The sequence below is a fragment of the Phascolarctos cinereus genome, unplaced genomic scaffold (genome assembly GCF_003287225.1).
Source record: "Phascolarctos cinereus isolate Bilbo 61053 unplaced genomic scaffold, phaCin_HiC Scaffold_5;HRSCAF=322, whole genome shotgun sequence".
Lineage (NCBI taxonomy): Eukaryota > Metazoa > Chordata > Mammalia > Diprotodontia > Phascolarctidae > Phascolarctos > Phascolarctos cinereus.
In genome coordinates, this window is record NW_027555958.1 from 129,233,314 (window position 1) to 129,258,653 (window position 25,340).

General features: G+C 33.6%; 1 protein-coding gene across 8 annotated transcripts in view; it reads left to right on the plus strand.

Moving 5' to 3' along the window:
• The window catches only part of PTPRK (protein tyrosine phosphatase receptor type K), a 745,494-nt gene that overhangs the window by 547,617 nt on the left and 172,537 nt on the right, over positions 1 to 25,340 (plus strand). For all 8 annotated transcript variants that reach the window (XM_078155151.1, XM_020987018.2, XM_020987017.2 and 5 more), the window contains exon 8: positions 23,791 to 24,093. In XM_078155151.1, the coding sequence (XP_078011277.1) occupies positions 23,791 to 24,093 (303 nt within the window). The remainder of the gene's footprint in view (positions 1 to 23,790; positions 24,094 to 25,340) is intronic.

The window sequence follows — 25,340 nt, forward strand, 5'->3', positions numbered from 1 at the left end:
TTAAAATTAAGACATAACTACTTTTCCTGAATGCACATTCAGTTAACTTCACTTTGACAGCACATTAGAATGAACATAAATTTAGATTCAACTTAGCACTTCTAGTCACCCCCTAACAAATTTGGATCTCTTCTGTATTTCCAGAGTATTTCACATTATTCCCTCCTGTGCCAAATTGGCCATCTTGCTGTTTCTTGAACTGGGCATTCTTTCTTCCACCCCTTCCACCCCTATGCATAGGGTATTTCTTTCTCCTAGCCACTCACCTCTCTGCCTTCCATGCCTCACATGTACTCTCCTGAGCTCTATGTATTAGGATTCTCAGTTTCTTTCAAGAATTGGCACAAGTTGCACCTTCTCCAGGAAACCTCTCCTGATCCCCCTCCTTAAATTAGCTTACATTATTAATTAATGTTCTCTCCCTCCTTAAATTAGCTTCCATTTAGTCGCCTGTTCACATGCGTTACCTCTCAAAACAACAACAACAACAACAACAACAATGTTTGAAGGCAGGTACCGGATTTTGTTTGTTGGTTGCTTGTTTGACTTTATATACCTTGCACATCATAGTAACTAAATTTGTTGAATTAAACTTGTTTAAAATTGAATAATACTGTTAATTTTTCCTCACCAAATTGAATTATTCTGGTATTAAAATTCCAGTCACAGATTGAGTGGTATAATAAATCATCATGAGTATCTGAACAAATTAAGACTTAACTTAGGGAATAACTAATCTTAAATTGCGTAAACTTTCTGCCATTGGATGTTTAAATACTTTTTTTTGTGGATTGATGACAAAACTGGAATACCTTAAAAAGTACTCTTAAACCCATACGATATTTTAAAGATGATTCTAATGACTGAATGTAGAAAAGAAATATTGTTTTTCTTAAAGGAAAATATCAAATTACTATAGAAATTTTGTTATAACAGTATGTCAACAAATAGGACTGGTGTCTTACACAGTAAGAATTGCCATCTCAATTATACTTCTCTACAGGAGGGCTTATTCAATGAAGCAGATCAACAATGAAGAAATCATCTTTCTCATTTGGAAAGCTTTGCAAATGTCTACTTTTCTAAATTGTCAAAATTTTATAATTAAACAGAAAGTTCTGTAATGACAACCAAAGGAAATGTGCACACATGTTAGATTATATGCTAGTTAAGAAGACTTTCCTCTTCTGTTTATGTTTCTGCTTTTTAAGTAACAATGTCATTCTTTTAACTAAAATCTCTCATGTTTGGAATATACCCATATACAAGTCTTTTGGAAGAATGTGAATAAAACCATCCCCCCCATTGTATTTATATGGTACCACATATTTCTCAGATATAGCCTAAAAAAAAATCATAATAATTCTGCTTGTCCCTGTTTGAGGCCCCTAAAGGTGTTGCCAAGAAATGGCAAATGGCTGATTTTTATTCCTTCATTCAGTCAATAATTCTTTTATTCAAATTTTTATTGAGTGAACATCTACTGTAAGTATATCATTGTGCTAACTGTTCTGGGGGATACAAGGTATACACCTTCAAGGATTTTATGATCCAGTTGCAGTGAGACAAACATAAGTATGTAAATATATGTGTGTATATGAAAAGTTTTATTAGAACACAGGAAGATATCTATCACAGGGCTGTTATAAGGAAAAGACTTCCAGAATTTTAAAACCTCTTGTAAATATAAGTTGTTTTGATTGTTTTTTTATAAGCTAAATAAATGGAGACAAGTGGTTTTGAAGGTAATTGGAGAAAAAATATCTTCTGTTGTTCTATATTTCCCAGATTCTACACAAATTTTTGACTTTTATCCTTCTAAGAGAAAATTTACACACTTAAATAACTAAAAGACAACATATGGTAGACAATGGCCCGTAAACTAAAAAGTGTCATTCTTTATATATTTTGTTTTTTTTTCCCCCCACGGTTCTTACTGGCAAACTGAGGAGCATACTTTGGATTACTAGGATTTGTTGCTCTGTGTGTATGTATCTACGTGTCTGTGTCTTTGTCTGTATCTGTGTGTATGCTTTTGTTTGATAGGTAGCAACTTATAGATTTTTCAAGAATTTCATTATAGTTACAATTAATGAAAATTTTAATTTCATCTCCTCCCTTAAAGATTCATTTCTCCATCTTCATTTTTAAAATAATTTTATTTATGCTGCAGTAATCATTTTAAGCAATTACATAGAACCCTAAAGCTAGTGTAAAATAGGAGGCATCTATCAATCCTGAATGAGATGTATATCAGTACTTTTGGTTGTAAAAATCACTGATACAAATTATATATTTCCACATACTAATTTTGCCAGGAGAGGTTTGTTGGCTTGATTTAACTTTTGAGAATGTACCTTGGTTTAGCACTATTTTATGAAAAATAGAGTAACGTATATTTTCTTTTTCAAAAATCTTAATCATTAAGTAACAAATCTGGAAGAAAAATCTTTTGAGCAGTGAATCTAGATATTACTCAGTTCATGCATTTTATTCGTATGAAAATTTGATAGATCCATAGGCAGTACCCATTTACTTTTAATATAAACATGATTCAAACTCAATTTACTTATTTTTAATTCACTGCAAATTAGGAGGGGAGAGAATAAACAGAGTAAATATCTCTAAATATTGATAACTTGCAAACTGATTGGAGCAAGAAAATGGAAAAACTATTTTAGAAAATGCCTCATAAGGATATTTAGTATGTGAGTAAACATCTATGCATACAACAGTAATTAATTGATAGCTGTACAGTCAGTTGATAATTCTGAATGACCAAGTGGATAGTATACTCAGTACTTCAGAAAATAGAAAGATTATATTTTATTTTAAAATTATTTCCATGCAGAATGTCTAAAATGTCACTTAAAGGGGAATGCTTGACCCATCTTGAAAATTAATTTATTCTGAGAACTATATTGTTGTTTATCTTAGTTGAGAGAGTATCTGCCTTTTAAAAAATAGCCATTATTTTTTCTGTTTTATATCCTCCAGACTTTTTTTTTGTGGAAATAGCAAAAAAAAAATAGTCAATACCCAATAATAGTTCAGGGAGCTAGATTTTATTAACATTATTTAGGCTTGCAATGACTTTATATTAGAAAATCTTATTTCAAAAGAAGGTGAGTTGTTAAAATCTTAGCAATTAATTTTGTATATTTTAGCCAATATTGATTTCTTTTGTTATAATAGTCATGGCTTGGTTTTTTAGCTTATGCAATCATTTGTAAGGTATATTATATGCCAGGATATTTTATTATGTGGATCCAAAGCAGTTGTGTTAATAAGTTAAGCACCAGAATTTTCATACAAGTCCAGATCATTCTCAAAGTGATTTAATTTCTCAAATTCAAGCCCAGTTTTATAGAATTCATAGTAAACTGTCTCTTGGGAGTGTACTCAGGTAGTTTGTAATTAACTAACTTGCAGGTATACTGAAAAGTCATTAAAATAGCCCATTAAAGCATTACACATTTTGTAGTCCCTTGAAATTATATAATTAAGTACAGTTTGATCAAGATATTTGGGCACCAGCATTCTTTTTGGGCGACCACTCGTGTAGAAGAAAAATCAACACAACCTTTCAAACTACTTTCCCCTGGGAATTTTATCATAGAATAATATTTCTACTAACCTTAAAAATTACATTTAATGATGTTTTGTAAGCTCTACTACTATAGAAGAGCTAATTTGCACATTTAAACAAATGAGTGGGCATTCTTTTATGAGGGGGTAGTGAATGGAGGAGGGAAGGCTTTCATATTCAGCATCAAAAACACATTTTAAAAATCTTACCTATGATTTGTTCCTTTGTATTTGTATTTCACAGCCATTTTTAAAACATCAAGCGTAGAACTGTTAGACATTGTGTAGGTGCCATGCATCCATATTCTCTGTCAAGCTGAAAAAGGATGCAGAACCAATTAGAAACTCTTGTTTTCTTTACCTGTTTGCCTGAATGACATTTTGAAAGTTTACAATTTAAAGAAATAAGTTCTGCTTTCATTTAGAGAGTGGACACTAGCCAACAGGAAGACAGGAGTAACCACAGAAGCACTCAGTGGAGCTTGTATGTTTTAAAGGTGTAAAAACAGAGCAATTCTTCTGACGCCTATAAAGGCTATTATTCTTGTGAGTGAATCTACTACTGTATATAACCTAGTGCTGCGGAGAAGCTGCTAATTCAAGCATCTTCTCAAGAGACATACATCAAGAATGCATGTGCCTATTGGATTAAATGTTATCTCTTTCCACCCCACCCAAAAGAAAGCAGTAGAAAGAAATGAATTGTTTAACATGTTCAACATGGATTTAAATTACTTCAGTGACACAGGAATTGTGGGGAACTTTTTTTTATAAATAGTAAAACTCTTCTCATTTCTAAAATTCCTTGTTCTCTACTAGCTACTATTATGATTAGAAAGCAACTCACAAAATAATGTAGACATTGGGAATCAAAGAGCATGATTGGCAGCAAGTGGAATAAATAATCTCATATCAAACAGTAATGACTCTAGTTTCAATTAAAGAACTAATCCTTTAGAACTCTCTGAATAAAAATAAAGTTTTGTTTTTCATTTAATGACACTATCTCTTACATATTGTAGCCTAAAACTAGATCAATTGCTTGTGAATCAATTGCTTTGACTTATATGTAATGTCTCATTTTTAACCTAACCTATTGAACAATTTAAAATACCTAAGATTTCTTTCCCTTAGTCTTTGAAAAGAATAGTGATTTTTCTTTGGTGTATTCCCCATCATCTTCATTGATTATTTTTCCTTTGTTGCTTTAGGTATATCTCAGCCTTTTTAAAAGCCATTAGATATCTCAATAGCTATAAATTAAAATTGTTCCACATTAAGATGTGAAAGTGTGCTGTCCATGTGGAAGAGTTAATTAGGCAGTTGAAGATGCCAGTTTGGGGCTCAGTGAAGCTTTTCTAACCTGCCAAGTTATGCTCTGTTATCATAGCCTTGAAGAACCCACAGGACCTTCCATGCCACATAGAAGAATAACAGTAGAATGATATGTATATTTAATTATGTAAGATCTAGATGATTTTTTTAAAGCAATGTAAACCTTTAAGGGAGGCTGAAATTTCATCCAAATACCAGCAAAGTTTGATGCACTGAAACTGTAACATTGTCTTACCAAGTCCTTGTAGTGAGGCTATCTTATAGGTAGGAATACTTTTGAGAGAAATGATTATTAATAACCAATGATTTGGGGAGATTCAGATTTTCCCCTTTTTCCTTTGTCTTCATTTCAAGACCTCGCTCTTTGAAGGTTGAGCTAGTGTTCTTCTCTATCCCAACCACACCCAGGTGGGGAAGCCATTGTGCTCTACTCAGGTTTGGATGGGGATAAATTCTTTGAATAGATTGCCCAAGGCTGGGGATAATTTAGAAGTAGATGACATAATTGAAGTTCTGGTCCAGCCCCTTGTTGTAATATTCATTCTCTCATGAATTGTTAATCAATCAGAGTTGATTGTCACCCTGGGGAGCACCCCTCTTCCTATGGGCATATAAACCGGGAGCTGGGCACCATGATAGTTTTTTGATCTAAGAGAGCAAGATGGCCAAATGACCACCCTTTTATTAAAATGCTGGCATTAATAAAATGTTTAAATTTCCCTGAATTTTTGTCTCTCAAACCTTTTTAAATGCTATGCTTTATAATATAGAGTCTTTTAAAATTTCTTAGCAGTCTTTGACTGTTTCTTACCCCTCCCCTCTACTTCTCAATACTACTAGAAGCCAATCCCATAAGTTGTCTCCCTTTCTTCAGACTGCACTCCCTACTTCACCTTGAATATGTCTTACACTCACCTATTCAGATACTCCCAGATGCCTTCCTCTCAAGTTCTCCGTCATAGTAAGATGTCTTACTTAACATAAGAGTGCAAGAGTTGGGAATAGAAATTGAATGGAAAAATGATCTTCCATTGATTAAAAATGTTTCATTGGTGTTTGTTGTGTTATTGTTGCTTTAGGAAAGAGATAGTTTTTCAGTACAGTTTTAATATAATTACACACTTATCAAGTAAAGACTCATTTTTTTCCTATATGTGTCTCATTTTTAAAAAATTTTACAAATGGGCTCAGACAATTAATCCTTACAAGATGCCTGTATTAATTACAATTGGAGACAAGGCTCTTTGTTATTTGGTAATTCTTTTTGTCACATTTATATTGTGTTGACTACCTCAGCTTGATACTGATAGGCATGCTGATTCATGCCTGATTGTGCCAGGTAGGTTTTATTCATTTAGAGGAATGAGTATAAAGAGGTCACACCTTACAATCACACTGCTGTTTCTATTGCTTGTAGGCCATATATCTCCTTTTAATTTAAACTGAAAAATGTACTGGGATTTTTGCAGCTTAGCTGTACAAATCAATGAAATTTATAATCATGGGATGTCTAATCTCTAAAGCTAATACAAGAATTCACAGCTATTGATTACATGTGAAGGATACACAAGCTGTTAATCATGCATGAAGGCAGTAGAATAAACACTGTGTCAGAAGGGAATGGACAAATAATTGTCAGTCCTGTAGTTATTATTTATCTCTTTACTATTCTCCCCAAGCATCTACTTCAGTATACTTGACAGTTATATTTTCCATATTAAAACAAAAGTTTTGAAAGGAATGTACTGTCCTCTGGTTACCATCATAAAAAGTCTTGAGTGCAGTTGACTTTCCATGGGTTTTTTTTTCATTTTTTGGTTTTGTTTTGTTTTTAAATCTAATGTGTTTGCTCACTTACTAAATTACGGAGCCTGTCATAAATGGGTAAATTGATTGGTAATTGATAAATTGATAACCTAATAGGTTATGAGAAGGCAAAAAAAATGGGCTTAGATTCATGGACTTGAATCATGGTTTTAGAGATGGAACCCCACTGTGGTTTATGGTCAATGGGGCCTGTGTTCAACTGGTCTGGGTGCTAAATTACACATGATAGTATCTGAGAGAAGATTCATATTAGTTGTGACTGATTTTGACTCATGGATCAGTGTTCTTCAATACTCACTATATCCCCTCCCCAGTGACATACAAAATAGAAGCTACATCTTCCATACTTCTTCTGGAGCCTTGTTATAAAACTGTTGAATAAATCAGTAACCCTTAACTGATTCCTAGCTGTATGAACATGTGTAAATCAGTTGAATTTATCTATAAAATAGGGACAGTGGTTTCATTATAGGCTTGTTGTGATGAAATGCTTTGCAAACCTTAAAGTAATATATGAATGGGAATTGTTAGCCTAAAAATGTTCCATACATACATACATACATACATACATACATACATACACATATACACGCACATACATACATATATAATGTGTGTGTGTTTTGTTTGTTAATTGTACCTCTGCTAAAGTATAAAAAAAAAAGTCTTCTATTTTGTTGAGTACTTCCTACATATTCCAATACATTGAAGAGAGTGGAGGGCAGGAGGAGTAATGTGGCACATGGGATACAGAATTAGCCTCAAAGCCATGGAGAATTTGGTCCAAGTTCCATCTTGGCTGTCACCCTGGGCAATTTGCTTAACTTCTCAAGGGTCAATGCAATTGTCCAAGACATTAAGCTATAGAGAAGTTATCAGCCTGCATTGATAGAGGGAGTTGCCTGACATGTAAATCACTATTTTTGTATCTATCATTATAATGAACTCTTTCCACATTCTCCTGTTAATGCTCTCTAATTGTGAATTCTTGAGCATCACAGTCTCTGAAGAATGAAAGAAAAATTTCTAATTTCTAATAATAATCTAAGCACAAGAAGTGTCATAAAAGATATTATTGTTATCAATAATAGTAATGGCTAACACATAAAGTACGTTAAATTATAATTTTGGAAAAGGGGGTGGAATCGTCATGTGGATTGAAGGAGAGATAACATAGACATTCTATTAATAGAGTTAAAATATTAAGAAGATGTTAAAAAAAATCTGTAGTCATTGTATGGATCTTCTGAGGGAAGGTTGATCATCTGTACCAATGAAGGGGAAAGTAAGATTGAAGTTAAAAACCAACAGTTTAATTTATATGGTAGGGGAAAGGGTTTATCTCTTTTAAATAATAATTTCCCCCAGTTACAGTAAAAACAATTTTAACATTATTTGTCTTATTCTTTTAGTTTTGGGTTCTAAATTCTATCCTCCCCTTCCTTCTCCCAAGGTGGTAAGAAATCTGATATAGCTTATTATACATGTACAATCATATAAAACATTTCCTTATTAGTCATTTTGTACAAGAAGACTGAGAAGGAAGGAAGGAAAAAGAGAGAGAGAGAGAGAGAGAGAGAGAGAGAGAGAGAGAGAGAGAGAGAGAGAGAGAGAGAGAGAGAGAGAGAGAGAAAAGAAAGCTAGGAAGGAAGGAAGGAAGGAAAAATGAAAAACAGTATTCTTCAGTCTGTATTCAGACATCACTTCTTCCTCTGTAGGTGGATAGCATGCTTCATCATGAGTCCTTCAGAGTTTTCTTGGATCATTGTATTGCTGAGAATAGCAAAGTCATTCACAGTTGTTCATTGTACAATACTGCTGTTACTATGTACAATATTCTCCTGTTTTTGCTCACTTCACTTTCTTTCAGTTAATGTAAGTCTTTCCAGGTTTTTTTCGGAAATCATCCTGCTTGTCATTTCTTATAGTACAATAATATTCCATCTCAATCATATACCACATTCAGTCATTCCCCAATTAATGGGCATCTCCTCATTTTCCAATTCTTAGCCACTACAAAAAAAAAAAGCTGCTATAAATGTTTGTATGAATAGGTTCTTTTCTCTTTCTTAACCCATTTGGGATATAGACCTAACAGTAATATTCCTGGATCAGAGAGTATGCACAGTTTGATAGCCCTTTGGATAGAGTTCCAAATTGCTCTCCAAAATGATTGCATCAGTTTACAGCTCCACCAACAGTGTATTAGTGTCTCAGTTTTCCCACATCCCTTCCAACATTTATCTTTCTTGACATATTCGCTGATCTGACAAATGTGAGGTGGTATCTCAGAGTTGTTTTAATTTGCATTTCTCTAATCAGTTGTGATTTAGACCATTTTTTCATATGCCTATACGTAGTTTTGATTTCTTTGTCTGAAAACTGCTTATTCTTTTCCTTTAACCATTTATCACTTAGGGAATGACTTGTATTCTTATAAATTTAACTCAGTTCTTTATATATTTGAGAAATAAGGCCTTTACCAGAGATATTTTCTATAAACACCCACCACCCAGTTTTCTACTTTCCTTCTAATTTAATTTTATATAATCAAAGTTACCCATTTTATATTTCATAATACTCTTTTTATCTTTTTTGGTCCTAAATTTTTCCCTTTTCTATAGATCTGACAGGTAAACTACCTGCTCTCTCAATTTGTTTATGTCATTACCCTTTAGGTGTAAATCATATACCCATTTTTACCTTATCTTAGTTAATGGTGTAAGAAGTTAGTCTATATCTGGTTTCTGCCATACTGTTTTCCAGTTTTCCCAGCAGTTTTTCTCAAATAATGAGGTTTTGGTTTTGGTTTTTTGGGGTTTTTTTGTTTCTTGGTTTTTTTTGTACCAAAAGCTTGGATTTTGGGGCTTATCAAACACTAGATTGCTGTGGTCATTTACTGCAATGTGTTTTTAGTGTGCCTAATCTATTCCATTGATCAACCACTCTGTTCTTAGCTGGTACCATATTGTTTGATAATTACACTTTATAATGCAAATTGAGATCTGGCCTAGTTAGTCCACCTTCCTTAACTTCTTTTTTTCACTGATTCCTTTATGTTCTTGACCTTTTGGTCTTTTTTGTTTTTTGAGAAAACAATAAAATTTTTTTTACTACATTGACTTTCAAAAAAGATTTGGCCTTTATTTACATATAGATTGCATATATTTATTTGTAAACTTTATTGCATTACATGTTTCTTATTTTAGTAATATATACTCAATAAGATAATTTTTATTACTTTGTTATGTATGTTTAATAAAAATCTATTTATTGAATGACTCATACTTAATAGGTTACCAATTAATTTTTCAAATAAGTAACCAACCTATTATTGGCTTCTTCTAGTGCTCTTTTTTATATTCGAACCTTTTAAAATTTGTTTCCTCGTAAACTTACTTTGATGAATTGTTTATCTAAAGACAGTGATGTACAATACAGTTCTTATCCCAAGCAGGTTTAGATCACAAGTGTTTAGATAACAATTTAAACTAGGTTACAATGAATATAAAAATCCGTTAAGTTTCAAGTTCCTGCAAAGTGGCCCCATTAGGAATTTGAGATTTGTTAGTCAATTTTCTTTTAGCTCCATAAAGCCAAGTACAGTGTCTTTCCTAAATGTTATCTTTTTTTTAACATTAGTGTTTAGGATAGTATTCTATAACTATGTATTCAATTTCAGTCTGTCAGTCAATAAAATTTATTATGTAGCTCCTATTTCAGGCACTATGCTACACATTAGAGATAGAAAGGAAGGCAAAAGACAGTTCTTGCCCTCAAAGAGCTCAGAATCTAAGGAGATAACATGTACAAATACACTATTTACAGGATGACTGACAAATAATCCATTTTAGTTGAGGAGCCTGTAACTCAATTTTGATGACATCCCAATTATACATAAACTTGATATGATGACTGGTTAGTTTAGTCTAATACTACTTGGTTCTAAAGAGGCCACCCTATTTAACTTAATCTCCATTTGGACTTGTCAAGAGAAATTTAATAGTGTGAACTGTATTCCTAGTTCCTAGGATAGATTGTTGGGCTTAGAGTCAGGAAGACTTGATTCAAAAGAAGCCTAAAATATACATATAAGCTCTGTGACTTTGGGCAAATCACTTAACTTTTTTCTGCCTTAGTTTCCTCAGCTATAAAATGAAGATTACAATAGTACCCGCCTTCCAGGATTTTTGGGAGGATCAAATGAAATAATATTCATAGAGTATTTTAGCAGAGTACATAACATGTAGCAGACACTTAATAAATGCATGTTTTCTTCTTCTTTGTCCATCAAACCAACTTATGTCAGGCATCTGTGAGTAAGAGCAGAGTTAACCCACTAACTAAGGGAAAAACCATATAAACTGTAGCCATCAGTGAGTCAATGGGAAAACACTCAGGCATATCATTATATTTTTGCTAAATGATTGAATTAATTTGCAAGAGATACATAAGAATGTAAATTTAATTGTTTATTTTAATTAAGTTTTGAACCTAACACATAGTATAACTTCTTGACTGTTTTTGTTTTCCTTTAATCAAAGGAAAAAGAAATATTAGAACATGATTAGAACACGTATACAACTTTTCCCTCTGAAAACAAATGTAATACCAATCCTTCTTAAATTTTCTGTTAATACTTAAGAATTTAGTTTCTAAAAATCAAAGAAATTGTATATTTATTCCCAACACCAACTTTAATTCTGTTTCTACATATTGGTTAAAAAAATTATATTCTTAGCTTTTTAGTGATATGTGGACAAGCCATTCTGAGTTTTTAAAATATGCCACATGCTTTTACCAAAAATTTTCAAGAGAAATGAAGCTTATATTGTACAGATGAGTCTGGTTATTCTTCTCTCATATCTCTAATATGAGTTTTGAAGCTACACTTTTTTTTCTTTTGTTTTCAGTTAAGTAAAGACAGATATGGATGGAGCAATTTGCTTTTATCTTTTTTTAAAATTTAAACCTTTTTTATTTTTAGTTTTCAACATTCATTTTCACAAGATTTTGAGTTTTAAATTTTTTTCCCTTCCCTCCTTCTCAAGACAGCATGCAATCTGATATAGGCTGTACTTATATATTTCATATTAAACATATTTTCACATTAGTCATGTTATTAAAAAAAAGCAATTAGAACCAATGGGAGGAACCACAAGAAAGAAGAAATAAAACAGAGAGAGGAAATAGTATGCTTTGATCTGCATTCAGACTCCATAGTTCTTTTTCTGCATATGGACAGCATTTTCCATCATGAGTCTTTTGGAGCTGTCTTAGATCTTTGCCTTGCTGAGAAGAGCTGTCTATCAAAGTTAGTCATCATGCAAGGTTGCTGTTACTGTGAACAAGAACAATTTATTCTTAAACAATATCTGGCAGGAATCCTCATTTCAAACAAGCCATATATGTAACTATCAAAGCTGAATTTCAGAAGGCCCATTGGTCATTGTGTAACTACATTTATTTTCACACACATTCAACATGAGTTGTTGCTTACTTATTGTTGGTTTCAAAATTGGGCTTAAAATAGATCAAAGAATCTTAAAAACATCCCAAATGCCTTTTTCTTTGGGGGGGGACACTTTATTTCTGGTGCTAAGATATTGATCCAGGTTTTCCATCAATGGCTTATTTTCTGCCATCACTTGATTATTGTTTATTATTCAAGAAATTCTTTTAACCAAGTGTCAACAAATCAGCCATTTTTATTGATATTACAGATAGTCTAATCATATTTTATCATATTTTACTTTTATCATATTCATATTAGCTTACATTTTAGGTAGCAAGATGCTAGAGTACAAGGATGTTGTTCTATTTGCTGTTTAATAGGTTATTTTTTTCCAGAAAGCCAGAAGAACATTGAACCATATGGTCCTTTCTATGACCATGGGATCCAAGCATATCACATTAATAATGTAGTTTTTTAGTCTACCAAAGAAGCAAATGTGTGTCTTATGATTACTCTTAGACCTTAGACCTCCCTCATTTTCTAGGCTTAATAAAGGTATCTGAGAAAGTTACAGTTAATTCAGTTTGATCTATAAAATAAAAGATGAAATCATTTTTGGCAAGAGAAATGTCACAGTTGTAAAAGGAAAGTGGCTGGGTGCAAATCACACATCAAGTTAATCTTGTGGATCACAAAAGAAGTAACCATCTCCTGGCAGATAATGGACTCAGGGGATAGATAGATAGATAGATAGATAGATAGATAGATAGATAGATAGATAGATAGATAGATAGATATATAGATAGATAGATAGATAGGTGGATAACTGATATATTAATAGATGACAGATATGTAAATAGATCACAAATAGATGGGTGACAGGTGATAGAGAGTCATAGACAGAATGACATCTGTCTATATAGATATTTATTATATGGCTTTTGCCAGTATGGGGATTTGTTTTGTCTAACTATGCTTACTTTTTTCCATTGGAGGATTGGTGGTAGGAGGGAGGGAAAGCAGATTTTTGTTAATTGAAAAAAATTATTTAATAAGAAGAAAGGAGCATCTAAAGGAATAATTCATGCCTTTAATAAGGAAGGAACTTGATTTTCCTTTCTCCCTATGTGTGTTGCTCAATTCTTTGTCATTTTTTTTTCCCAAAGGTTATGTTTGGTACTGAAATTTTTCACAATGTTTTCCACTGACAGATCCTTTGTCTGGCTTTCAGATGCTTCACCTTTTATTTATTTAGATAAACAGAATGGAAATTGTGCAGTGGAGTCTGGCTCTAAGATTTCTGAGGAAGCAGCAGCCCTTGCATAAAACTCTTGTCATGCTCCAGTGTTCAGAGTTTGTGTACATCTTGGACAAAATCTTTGCTCTTTTTTTCACAAGCTTTGGGACATCTCCTATTTTTCTGTGATTGACAGGTAGATAATAAGTTTTTTCATTAAAAAAACAGTTCTAGGGTAATACAAGCTTTGCCTTTAGTTCCCCTGTCAATGGCAAAGCTTTTGTTTTCACAGCTCTTTCAGAATAACTAGAGATTATCTCTCCAAAAGAGGTGCTGATATTGACCTGTCCTGTCACATGTTGCTTAACAAGTGCCAGAGAAATTGAATCCTACTTTATCTGTTTTCTAGTGCCACTTATTTAATCTTTCTGCTGTTGAGAGGTAGCTAGGGGTCAACAGATTCTGTCTCTTCCTCTCATCTGTCCCTCCATTAACCTTGACAGAATTACAAAAGTGGCTCTTCATTTTATTTTACAAAGTTGGGTAAAATCTTTTTGATTCTTGTACTTCAAGTGAGCACCTTCAGAATGAAATATTTTTCCTGACATTGTTTCAGGTTGGAAGTGGAGCCTGAGTTAGACATATGTTCATTTTTGCATTCATACGTATACATAAATATGTGTATATGTGTATGTTTGTGTGTGTATATATGTTTATATATTTGTGAGTGTGTGTTTGTATGTAAATTTTTTTCCTACTCATATCACATAAGTGCTTTATTGAGCTTGAAGGAAGAACTAAGTGTAGAGACTGTTAGTTTAGGTTTCAGAGATTGATAGATATTGTAGATGAGATATGTTCCATGCTGTCAGGAAGGTTACAATTACCCACATCAGTATCTGTCTGTCTGCCTGTCTATCTATCTGTCTGTCTGTCTGTCTGTCTATCTAACTACCTATCTCTATCAATCTATCTGTAATATACCTGTCTGTACATGTATACACATATATGCCTATATATGTGTGTGTACACACACACACACACACACACACACACACACACACACACACGCGCGCGCGCGCAGGTATGTTGCATAGTATATAGAATGCCAGCCCTGGAGTCAAGAAGACTTACCTTCATGAGTACAAAACTGGCCTCAGACACTTTCTAGCTCTATGACCCTAGGCAAGTCACTTCACCCTGTTTGCCTATTTCCTCATTTGTAAAATGAGTAGGAGAAGGCAATGAAAAATCACTCCAGTATCTTTGCCAAGCAGATCTCAAATAGGGTCACAAAAAAGTCAGATATGTCTGAGAGATGACTGAAAATACATACATGCATGTATGCATGCGTGCACCTTCTCTACATGTGGAAGGTACCATATCTAATTAAGCACCTAGGGCATAGCATCACCTATTATGAGAAGCATTGTGCATGTGGATAGAGGGTTGATCTCTTATTCAGGAGTATTAGGTTCAAGTCCTGTCACTGTTCTACACTAATTAGAAGACCAGGAAAAGGCCATTCAGTCTCCCAAATTTTCAGACAAATTAGAGATACATTGCTGAGCTGGGTTTAGAGTTGGGTTAGCCCCTGGGGCTAACCTTATAGATCAAGATTTAAAATGTACATGTCACTATACATAAGACCTGGGAATACATGACAAAAAATGCCCATGTCTCTTCAAGGAACTTAAATTTTACTAGTAAGGTTATGTAGACCATTAACTAAATACAGATATACATAGACTAATATAACATTAAGTAGAATGTGATGAGTTCAAAGGAGAGGTTCAAATCTGAATTAGAAAATACCAGTTCACTGTGTAGTACAAAGAGCTTGATTGACTTAGAGACATTGGAGATCTGGATTTTTAAGTCCATCTTACACACTGACTAGTTCTGTTAACTCTGGACAAATCACTTAACCTGTCTCATCCTTTATGGACCAACATTTTCAAAATGATAAATTAACCAAATATTTATCACATTTCATAATCCTCTATTGTTTGTCAGTAATTTTGGGATGAGTTATGCTTTCTATAATGATGATAAAATACAATATCTGTAACTCATACCTCTCCTAACATGTTTTAAAATCCTAAATCTAGATTTACAATATAGCCCATCAAGTCCAAGGAAGCTGGAAAGCTGGCGTTGAGGGGAGGGGTACAGAATGTGGGGGGCATTATGTTCCTTTGGTTTCTAACCATACAGAGCTACAGATATAAAATGGAGAGTTAGGTGGAAGAATCCAGATCTAACTGCCCATAAAGGAAAGCCTTGGGAGGAGTTTAATGCTAGACCCTCCAGGCTTTCCATCAGAAGGGAAAGGAGACTGAGGAAGTTGGGAGGGTTTTGAGTGTCTAAAGCTGAGTTAAATAGCATTGATTATGAGATCTCAAGTGATCAGCATATCCTGGGACAGGCATCATGTTCCTTGGAGTTCAAACCAGGCACAGCCACAGATAGAAAGGGGATAGTGAGCTGGGACAGTCCCAGGTTCAGCCTTTTTTAAAGAAAAAATCTTTGGTATTGTTCAGTTGTGTCTGACTCTTCATGACCCCATTTGAGGTTTACTGGAAGATACTGGAAAGTTTGCCCTTTCCTTCTCCAGTTCATTTTACAGATGACAACGCTAAGGCAAATAGGGTTAAGTGACTTGCCCAGGATCATAAAGCTAGTAAGTGTTTTAGATCAGTTTTGAACTCAGGTCTTCCTGACTCCCAGCCAGGTGCCACCTAGCTGTCCCAAGGAAACTTTTTGAGGAAGTTAGTGCCCTACCTTCCAACCTTCCACCTTCCAATCTGAGCAGAGGAGGCTAAGGCAGTTGGAAAGATGTTGAGAATCCAAAACTTACTTAAACAGCATGATGATGAGATTTAGGTGATGAGACATTTATAGAATACTTTAATGTTTATATCAAATTTTGCAGATATTATTTCATTTCATTCTGATTAAAATACTCTGACTTAGGTAACTGCAAGTAATTTTATTGCCATTTTACAGGTTATAAGACTGGTTATCAGTGTGCATCATCTTCACACTGCTAATAAATTCAAAAAGTGAAATATGATTCTAGCTCCCTCCTAACTTAAAGACCAGTATGGTTCCTTGTATACAATACCTGTACTACAGAGTTAAAAAATATGGATCTGGAGCTTGAGAGTTATCTTCAAATTTTCTTTTGCTCTCACAACTTTTAAAAATACCCCCATATATATGCAGTTACTTGTTTATAAAGAGTACTTTTTGTACTGTATTAATAATTCAATATATTGTACATTTAAATTAATACAGATTTTAAAGAATAAAATAAAAATGAGAAAACATTTGATCCTAGCCACCTAAACTTTATTGAATAGGAAATAATATGGTAGGACCTAAACTGTAGATATATCAATTTCATCAATTATTTGAAAGCTCTTTTGAGGATGATTTGGAATCGGAAGTAATTTGAGTCAATGAGATCAATTAGGAGGCTATTACAATAGTCCAAATGAAGGATGATGAAGTCCACAGAATCACAGTGGCTATTGTATGAGTGTAAAGAAGAAAAAGAATGTCAGAGATGATGATACTCCTTGGGCATATGGGGTAAGTGAGATTGAGGAGTTGAAGATGATACGTATTTGTGAATATTTGTGCCTGGAAGGATCTTGGCAGGATTAGAGAAGTTTGGAGGAAGAGTAATTTTGAAGAAAAAGATAATACAATGAGATTTATGACTTAGATCATAGTCAATACAAATCTGCTCATCCTGTGTGACTTGATCTATCCCACTAAAACAAAAAGTAAGTTTGGGTTCTTACTCATGAATTGTGAAAAACAGTTAACCCCAGAAGATTCCCTGACAGAGCCATAAGGTCATCTGAACTCAAAAATGCAAAAGTCATCAGAAAGGACATACCAAGGATAGGGACACCTATGTCAAGGCATTGTGATAGGAAAGGGAGTCATTTAGAGGGAAAAACAATAAGGAAGCCACTTTCTTTGTACTCTACATATATAATTTGTAGTAATGTAAAATACACCTGAAAGAGCTTTAAGTACTAGATGTTGTATTTTATCTTAGAGGTCACAGGGAACCTCAGAAACTCCTTGAAAAGAGGAGGGACATAGTCATTTCTGCACTTTATGGACACTAGTTTGTCAGCTGGTATGAAGCATGGATTAGAACAAGCAGAGACTTATGGTGGGTAATCAGCTTGAAGTTTTCTATTCAAGAGGGGATTAACACCTGAAATATAGTAGTAGTAAGGAGAGGGATTTGGGTGATGTAGAAGTGGAATGATTAAAATTTGGTAATTTATTGAATACTGAGCGCTGAAGGAAGAGTACATAGTCAAGGTTTACTTATAAGTTTTATTTGTTGACCTTTATGACTGGAAGGAGAGGAGAACTCTCAACAGAATAAGGGAAGTTAGAAGGTTTGGATTTAAGAGACACTATGTTAGCAGCAGCATTTATATGGTTTACAGAAGACTTTTATATGTATTATTTCATTTGATATATAAGACCATATCCTCCTGACCATTTTGCTTTATTCATTTTATATGCAACAAGTGCAAAAGTCATCATGCTACCATCTCTTCCTTTACTTGTATTCCTATTCAGATAAACCATTTTTGATGCATATTGATTACTCAAGGGAAGGACAGTCCCTTAGTATAGAAAGAGTATGAGTACCAATTATGACCCAAGCAAGCATAAAGATTAAGTCAAGGATAGTCACCAACACCATTCTTGAAAATGCCTAAATCCAAGGCTCTGAGATGAATTTGAAAACTGGATGTAAGATCAAAGATTCTGGCCAGCAAGTCAGTATAGGATCAGTATGTAAGAAGGTTAACATTTTATCAGATTCAACCTACCTCTTCAAAACTGATCTCTTTATGGTACTTTCTTAAGTTCTTTCTTTATTCCATTCCCGAATGAAGAGGTAGACAGCTCCATCAGCACGTAACATTGGCCCAGACATCATCCTTCCCTGGACCCATTACATCATCCCATGACTCAACCAAGCTGCTTTTGCTTGATTGTATTACAGTACATTTTCTCCTCAGAACAAAAAAAAAGTGAAATTAATATACTTAGCCTATTTTGTATGATGTTTTACTTATATATTTTGATTAACTAGAACAGTGGTTCCCAGATTCATTTGGTCTACCACCCCCTCTTAAAAAAATTACTGAGTGCCCCCCAAAAAACCTGCTTTTTTAACCCTTTAATATTTTTTTAGATTTGCATTATTTCAAAAAAATTTTAATGACACATCTTAAATTTAATAATTTATTGTAAATTTGTGGGGTTTTTCCTGCTTTGAAATTTTGATGATGCAATATTGCATGCTATAACCCCATGGTATCATATTGTAAACAAGTCATTACAAGCACATATTCCTGCCAATGCATGCTGGACTTCTTGACAGTGCTTGACATGCTCACCTGCCAACACTTGCTTGTTAAGACCTGTAAGTGGACTTGACTGCTGGTCAGTTATAACTTGCATTTTGTGTGTTTATTTGGACATAATGACTATGACTTTAACTCTGTTACACAACAAATTAAAAATATATAAATGTGTTTTCAAAATTTTCTTACCTTCTCTTTCCTTATGCTTCCACTGACCCCTTATTTTTATTCAATATGCCCCAATTGTACCTAAAACTACTACTGCCCCCCTGGATCATTCCAGTGCTCCTCAGGGGTCAATGTCACCTACTTTGGGAGCCTCTGAACTAAAACAACAATATGAAAAAAGGAAAACTATATACAAAGTGAAGTAGTCTATAAGAATTCTGAGTCCTGAGCTTAGTCTCTTGAAAAGTAAAAACTTTTTAATATTGTTGAAGAAGAGAAAGCTTTTGATAGTCAAAATGTTGGGAATAGAAAGGGGAGATTGTTGAACAAACTCCTAATCCTGCAGATAGGTGGCATTGTAAAGGACTGGACTTGGATTCAGGAAAACCTAAATTTGAATCCTACTTTAGACACTAGCCTTTGTGACCCCTACCCAACAAGTCACAATATAATATATCATATATTACATAATATCTATGTATGTGCTTTGTCAAATTGAAAGTGTTGTATTAATGTTAAATATTAATATTATCCTAAAAGGTTATACCCCAGTATAAATGGAAAAAAAAATTTAGGCATGTTATGTTGGGGATGGGATAGTGTATTGAGAAGATATCCTATTCTGAAATTCTTCATCAGCTGAAACCCAGTCAATTTTAGCTATAAACAATTTAGTTTAGTTTTGGTAAATGTTATTTTAAGACAAGAATACAATTATATCTGAGGATGTATAAAGACAAGATGGCAGATTAGAAGGAGCAACCCAGCTGAATTCTCACAACATGTACCATTTCCATGTTGTCTCCTGAATCAGAATATGATCTTCCTGAGGGTATGCATATTATTTTCTCTTTGTATCCCCAGTGCTTAGCATACAATAAGCCTTTTAAAAGGTCATTGATTGACTTAAGATTGTAACAAAATTTCTCCATTTTTAAAAAAAGACCTTAATTGAAATATATAGAATTCATTGTGAGTTCATATTAAGATTAATACTTTTTACACTAGATCAAAATGTTAACTCAGTGTTTCATCCCTCTTCATTTTATGTGTAACTAGATAGTATATGTCTCTTGTTGATACTTAGGAATACACATCTTGTCTGTGCAGAAAGGTCTCATGCAATATGTTTCATGTCCAGCTTTGCTTTTAAGACTGAATTAGTATGCAGAGAAGATTATAACTGGAGTGATGAAGACATGAGTAGGGAAATGAATACATAACTGGGACCAAGGTGAACAAGAGAGAGAAATGAATTGGCTGTTCACTTTTCAAAGGGAAAGTGACAATAATTTTAAGAGATTGTACTGAAACAGGTGTAGAAGCTCTAAATTACAAACACCTAAATAAAGCTTTAAAATAATTTTAATGCCCCATCTCTTTTTTCTGAACTAGTATTTCCTCCTCCCAACTTTGTCCTCTTAGTCTAAATAATATTGAGAATTTCCACTTTATTCTGAACAACTTAAGCATAGTATAGATTTCTCTAGTCATTTCTACATTGTAGATCACAGTGGGTTGTTTTTGTTACTAAACAGAATTACAGAATTTTGTGAGTTGGAAGGCTGTACAGCTGCCATCTAGCCCAATCTATATGTAAAAGAAATCTCTTGTGTAACATTACCAAAAAGTGGCAAGCCACCTCATGGCTGAAAAATGGTATATTAGAAAGAACTTGTTGTTTTAGTCAAACTCTTAGTCTTGGTAACTTTGTGACCTGAACAAGTTAGTATTTTGAGACATAATTTTCTCAAATATATATTGGAAATAATTCATTTATTCTTACTTTCTCTATTGTGAGGTATATGCATTGTAGACTTTAAATATATGTGGTACAAAGTATCACATATAATATGTAATTATTATTTATAATAATATGTTACATATATAAATGTAGCAAGACAGGCATGTTAATAAGAAGTTGATAGAGCTGTGACTTTATTTGTTCTAGATAACAATTAGAATTATGGAAGAAAATGATTGTCTTTCTTCCCCCACCCCACCCCCCACCCACCCAGATTAACCTAGGTATATGCCTCACAAAATTAGATAGAAATGATGCTACCAAAATATGTAAAAATATTGATAGTGGCACTTTTTGTGGTATCAAAGAACTAGAAACAAAATAGCTGCTCTTTGGAGAATGGATAAACAAATTGTGGTAAATGAATGTAATGGAATGTTATCATGCTGTAAAAAATAATGGATATGAGGGATTTAAAGAAATGAGGAACAGTTTTTATGAACTGATGCAAAGTGAACTAAGCAGAGCCAGAACAACAATATACACAATGCTTATTCCAATGCTAATAAAAGATCTCTCCATAGAAGTAGAGCTCATAAGCAACTAGAAAAGAAAAAAAAAGGTAACAGTCCAGGAGAAAGAATATGGAATCATGTTGTCCTCCTTCCACATGAGAAGCAGGGGACTATGAAGACAGAATATTACATGTATATTTATTGGTTGTTTCTATTTAGCCATTTTTCTTTGTTTGAAAGGAAAGATTCAGTGTTTGAGTGTGGGGGGGTGGGGGGGGGAGGATGGTATATATAAATGTATGTATAATGTATACAAATAAAATTTATATATTCCATATGCCATCTATATGATAGTAATTGTAAAAATAAAAGGAACTAATAAAATTTATTTTTTTAAAAAAAGCAAAACCACTTGCTTTTAAACATGATTTTAAAGTAAACATAAATCCCTGTACAATCATTGGCCAGCTATTACCCCTCAAATACACATCTTTAGCAAAAATAAAATAAAATCAGCTATTAATGAGGCCTTGATTTTTGTGTTATCTTCTTTGTCTAAAATATAGGCCACTAGGTGTTCCAGTGGACAGAGGACTAGGCCTAGAATAAGGATGAATTGAGAGCAAATCCAGCTTCAGACACTTACTAGCTGGGTGACCTTGGACAAGTTACTTGACCTCTCTTTCCCTCAATTTCTCAGCTGTAAAATGGGGGTTTTCTTGGCTGGTGTCCTGGGGTTTTTGTGTAGATTAAGTGAGATAATATTTGTAAAGTGCTTAGCATGCTGCCTGGCACGTAGTAAATGCTATATAAATGCTATTATTATTTCATTAGTAATATTATTAGTATTAAAAAATTCTATCATTATATGATTCTGTTCTATACAGAGCACTATGCGTGGCATTTCTGTTTTCAAATTGAATTATTGCCATTTTTGTTGAATGCGTAGGTTTTGATGTATTGTTTTTCCTCACTAAGGTAATTGATTCAACAAAATGCTACTTCATTTGTCTCATTATATGTAGTTTCCTATAGTGTAGTTATTGGTTTTTAGCCATGCTGTGCACTTCCATCAGTTGTGGGAACCAACACTTACTTAGGATGTCTACCTAGTTGCAGGCTCTCCCTTTCTCTGGATTAAATCCTAGCCCAGAACTGGGCACATAATACATGCTTAGAAAACCCTAGCTGAGTTGAATCAGGAAACAAAAAATCTTTTGTTTTGCCTTTCTGTGCCCTGCTAATGGACTTATAGAACACAAAGGGAGAGACTGTGTGCTGTTAATTCTCATAAGATGATATAGCAGCATTGAAAACCAAAGCATCAGATAGTACAAGAGTTATATTGGTGGGTATTTTTAAAAATACTTTGTTATTTTAAATTAAATGGCCACCAGCATCTTTCAAGTTGCATATTAAATACATTGAACTAGAATTCCAAATTAGACTTGCCATCTGTGCACCCTGCTGATTATCTGTGTAGAATTGAGATTTCAATTTCAAAAATGTAAGTTTCTAAACATAGGCCCAGAATGGCTTTTTCTGAAGGAGAAGGGGGTTTCTTCATTCATTTTAATTTAATTCCAAGAGTCTATCAACATTGAAACAAAAGTGATAAGTTAAGGTTCAATCTAGGATTTCATTCTGCTCTCTTTGAAGAACAAATACATTAAGATTATGCTGTTATGTTGCTTTCTTTCATGTATATGCATAATCATGGTCATGGCTTCCAATGTATCCATATTTTAATTAAGTTAAAGTATTAAACTTTGTCTGCTGTTAGGGCTGAACACACTGGGGAAGTAATGATGAATTGATAGCATTCTTGGGACTGCCCACTGTTCTGCTGGCACTTTCCAGATGAATGGAAATTCAAATAATAGTTCGATATGGGTGACAGTGTTCTAATGATCAACCCTGAGCTCCTCCTTGGAATGAGTTGGAAGGGGACCAAAGGGAAGGGATGACAGTGTGAACATCCAAATGTTTTCTTGTCATTTTTCTCAGCTTTCCTGCTTTGATGAACAACATCATTACTGAAATAGTACATGTTAATTAATATCTGCGTCATTTTCGTAAGTGGTAGTTTAGTACCACAATTAGTGTAATTAGTATACTACGTAGTTTAGTGGCATGATAAATCATAGTGCAGAGCATGTTGACTCTTTTCCATTATGATATATTAGCTAATTTACTCAATTAATAATAACAGAAGAAGAGAGGTGAAAAGTTAGCAATGACAGCTGTTGTACCATTGTGTCTACTTTTGTAGCACTTTTTATTATGGTACTAAATAGTTTGGATTGCTGATGCTTTAATTACCATTTTCTTTATACAATGGGTAAATCATAGTCACTGACTTGGAACTTTCCTATAAAGAAAAACAGATTTGGGGTATCTGTAATCTAAGATGAGAGACTAAATGAAAGGATTCTAAATCATTTCCAAGTTTGCATTTGTGGTGGTAATGCTTATGGAACTACCTGCATTTTTGTTTCATTTTGCAGAACCGATGAGAACACCAAAAACATTAAAAATCGCTGAAATCCGTGCAAGACACATCGCAGTGGACTGGGAGTCTTTAGGCTACAACATTACACGTTGCCACACTTTCAATGTCACTATTTGCTACCATTACTTTCGTGGTCACAATGAGAGCAAGGCTGACTGCTTGGACATGGACCCCAAAGCGCCCCAGCATGTTGTGAGCCATCTGCCACCTTACACAAATGTCAGCCTCAAGATGATCCTAACCAATCCTGAAGGGAGGAAGGAAAGCGAGGAGACAATTATTCAAACTGATGAAGATGGTATGTTCATACTATGTTACAAAAAAAGGGAAATATTTAATAATTTAACATTACGCTTAGTTTGACTTAGACTAAACTTGATGGAAAACTTGCTAAATTCTATTTATAAGATTCAAAGGAATATTGTTATCTTTAATGAGAATGATTAGTTCTCCCCAAATAAACTACCAGAGGCCATTTGAAATGCAGTTATATGTTTGAACCATGTTATGGATAAAACTTTGATTTAGGATTTTATCAGGCAGTTTAAAAAAAAGTTAAATAGTTTTAATTATTATGTCAAAGTACTTGGTAAATAATGTTTTCATTACATTTTTATAATTTATAAAGCCAGTATTAGTGGCTTCAGGTTTTTCTAGCAAAGGAAAGCAACATCATGACGTTCACAAATCTCAGTTTAAAGTGTCTTTGACATATAGATCCAGTAAGGAGAAAGGCTTTCATCACTTGATAATAGGAAGGAAGGATATCATCAAATGTAAGTAGACCTATTTCTTATCATCTTTTGATAAGCTTAATATAAATCTTGCTCAGAAGCATTAAGTAAAGAATTTTAACTAACTGAGTCATACTGCCCCTTAACTAGTTTGTGTACTTGTTGGGCCTGGGGTGTGGAAGACCTAAGTTCAACTCTGGCCTGAGATATTTGCTAGCTGTGTAAGCCTTGGTAAGTCATTTAACTTCTGTTTGCATCAGTTTCCTCATCTGAAAATGAGAATAATAATAATAACACCTAACTTGCAAAGTTGCTATGAGATTCAAATGAGATAATAATTGTAAAACACTTAGCATAATGCCTGACATGTAGTAAACCCTATATAGACACTAATTGTTATTTTTTATTATTATTATTAACTAGCAAATAGTAATAAATATTTAAGCATATCCACGTACATACCAAATATAACACATCTTGGTATGTGATATTGAAGCCTACAGATATTATATTTTTTTAAAACATAACATCTCAGTGTGCTAAAAGTCTTTTATTGCTTTAAATAGATCTTAATGCTAGGTTGAGGTCCATTCAGAATCAGCTCCAAGAGGCAGCAATTAGAGTATGCAGGTCAAGCAGCATGAAATGTAAACTTAAACTAACTTCAAACCTTGAAACACTTTAAAGTTTATAAATCCCATTAAATAAAGTATCTCACTTGAGTCTCAGAAGTGGCTAATATACATATAATTACCTCTATTTTAGAATTTAAGAAGGAGGCTCATATAGGCTAAGAGGATAACCAAGGATC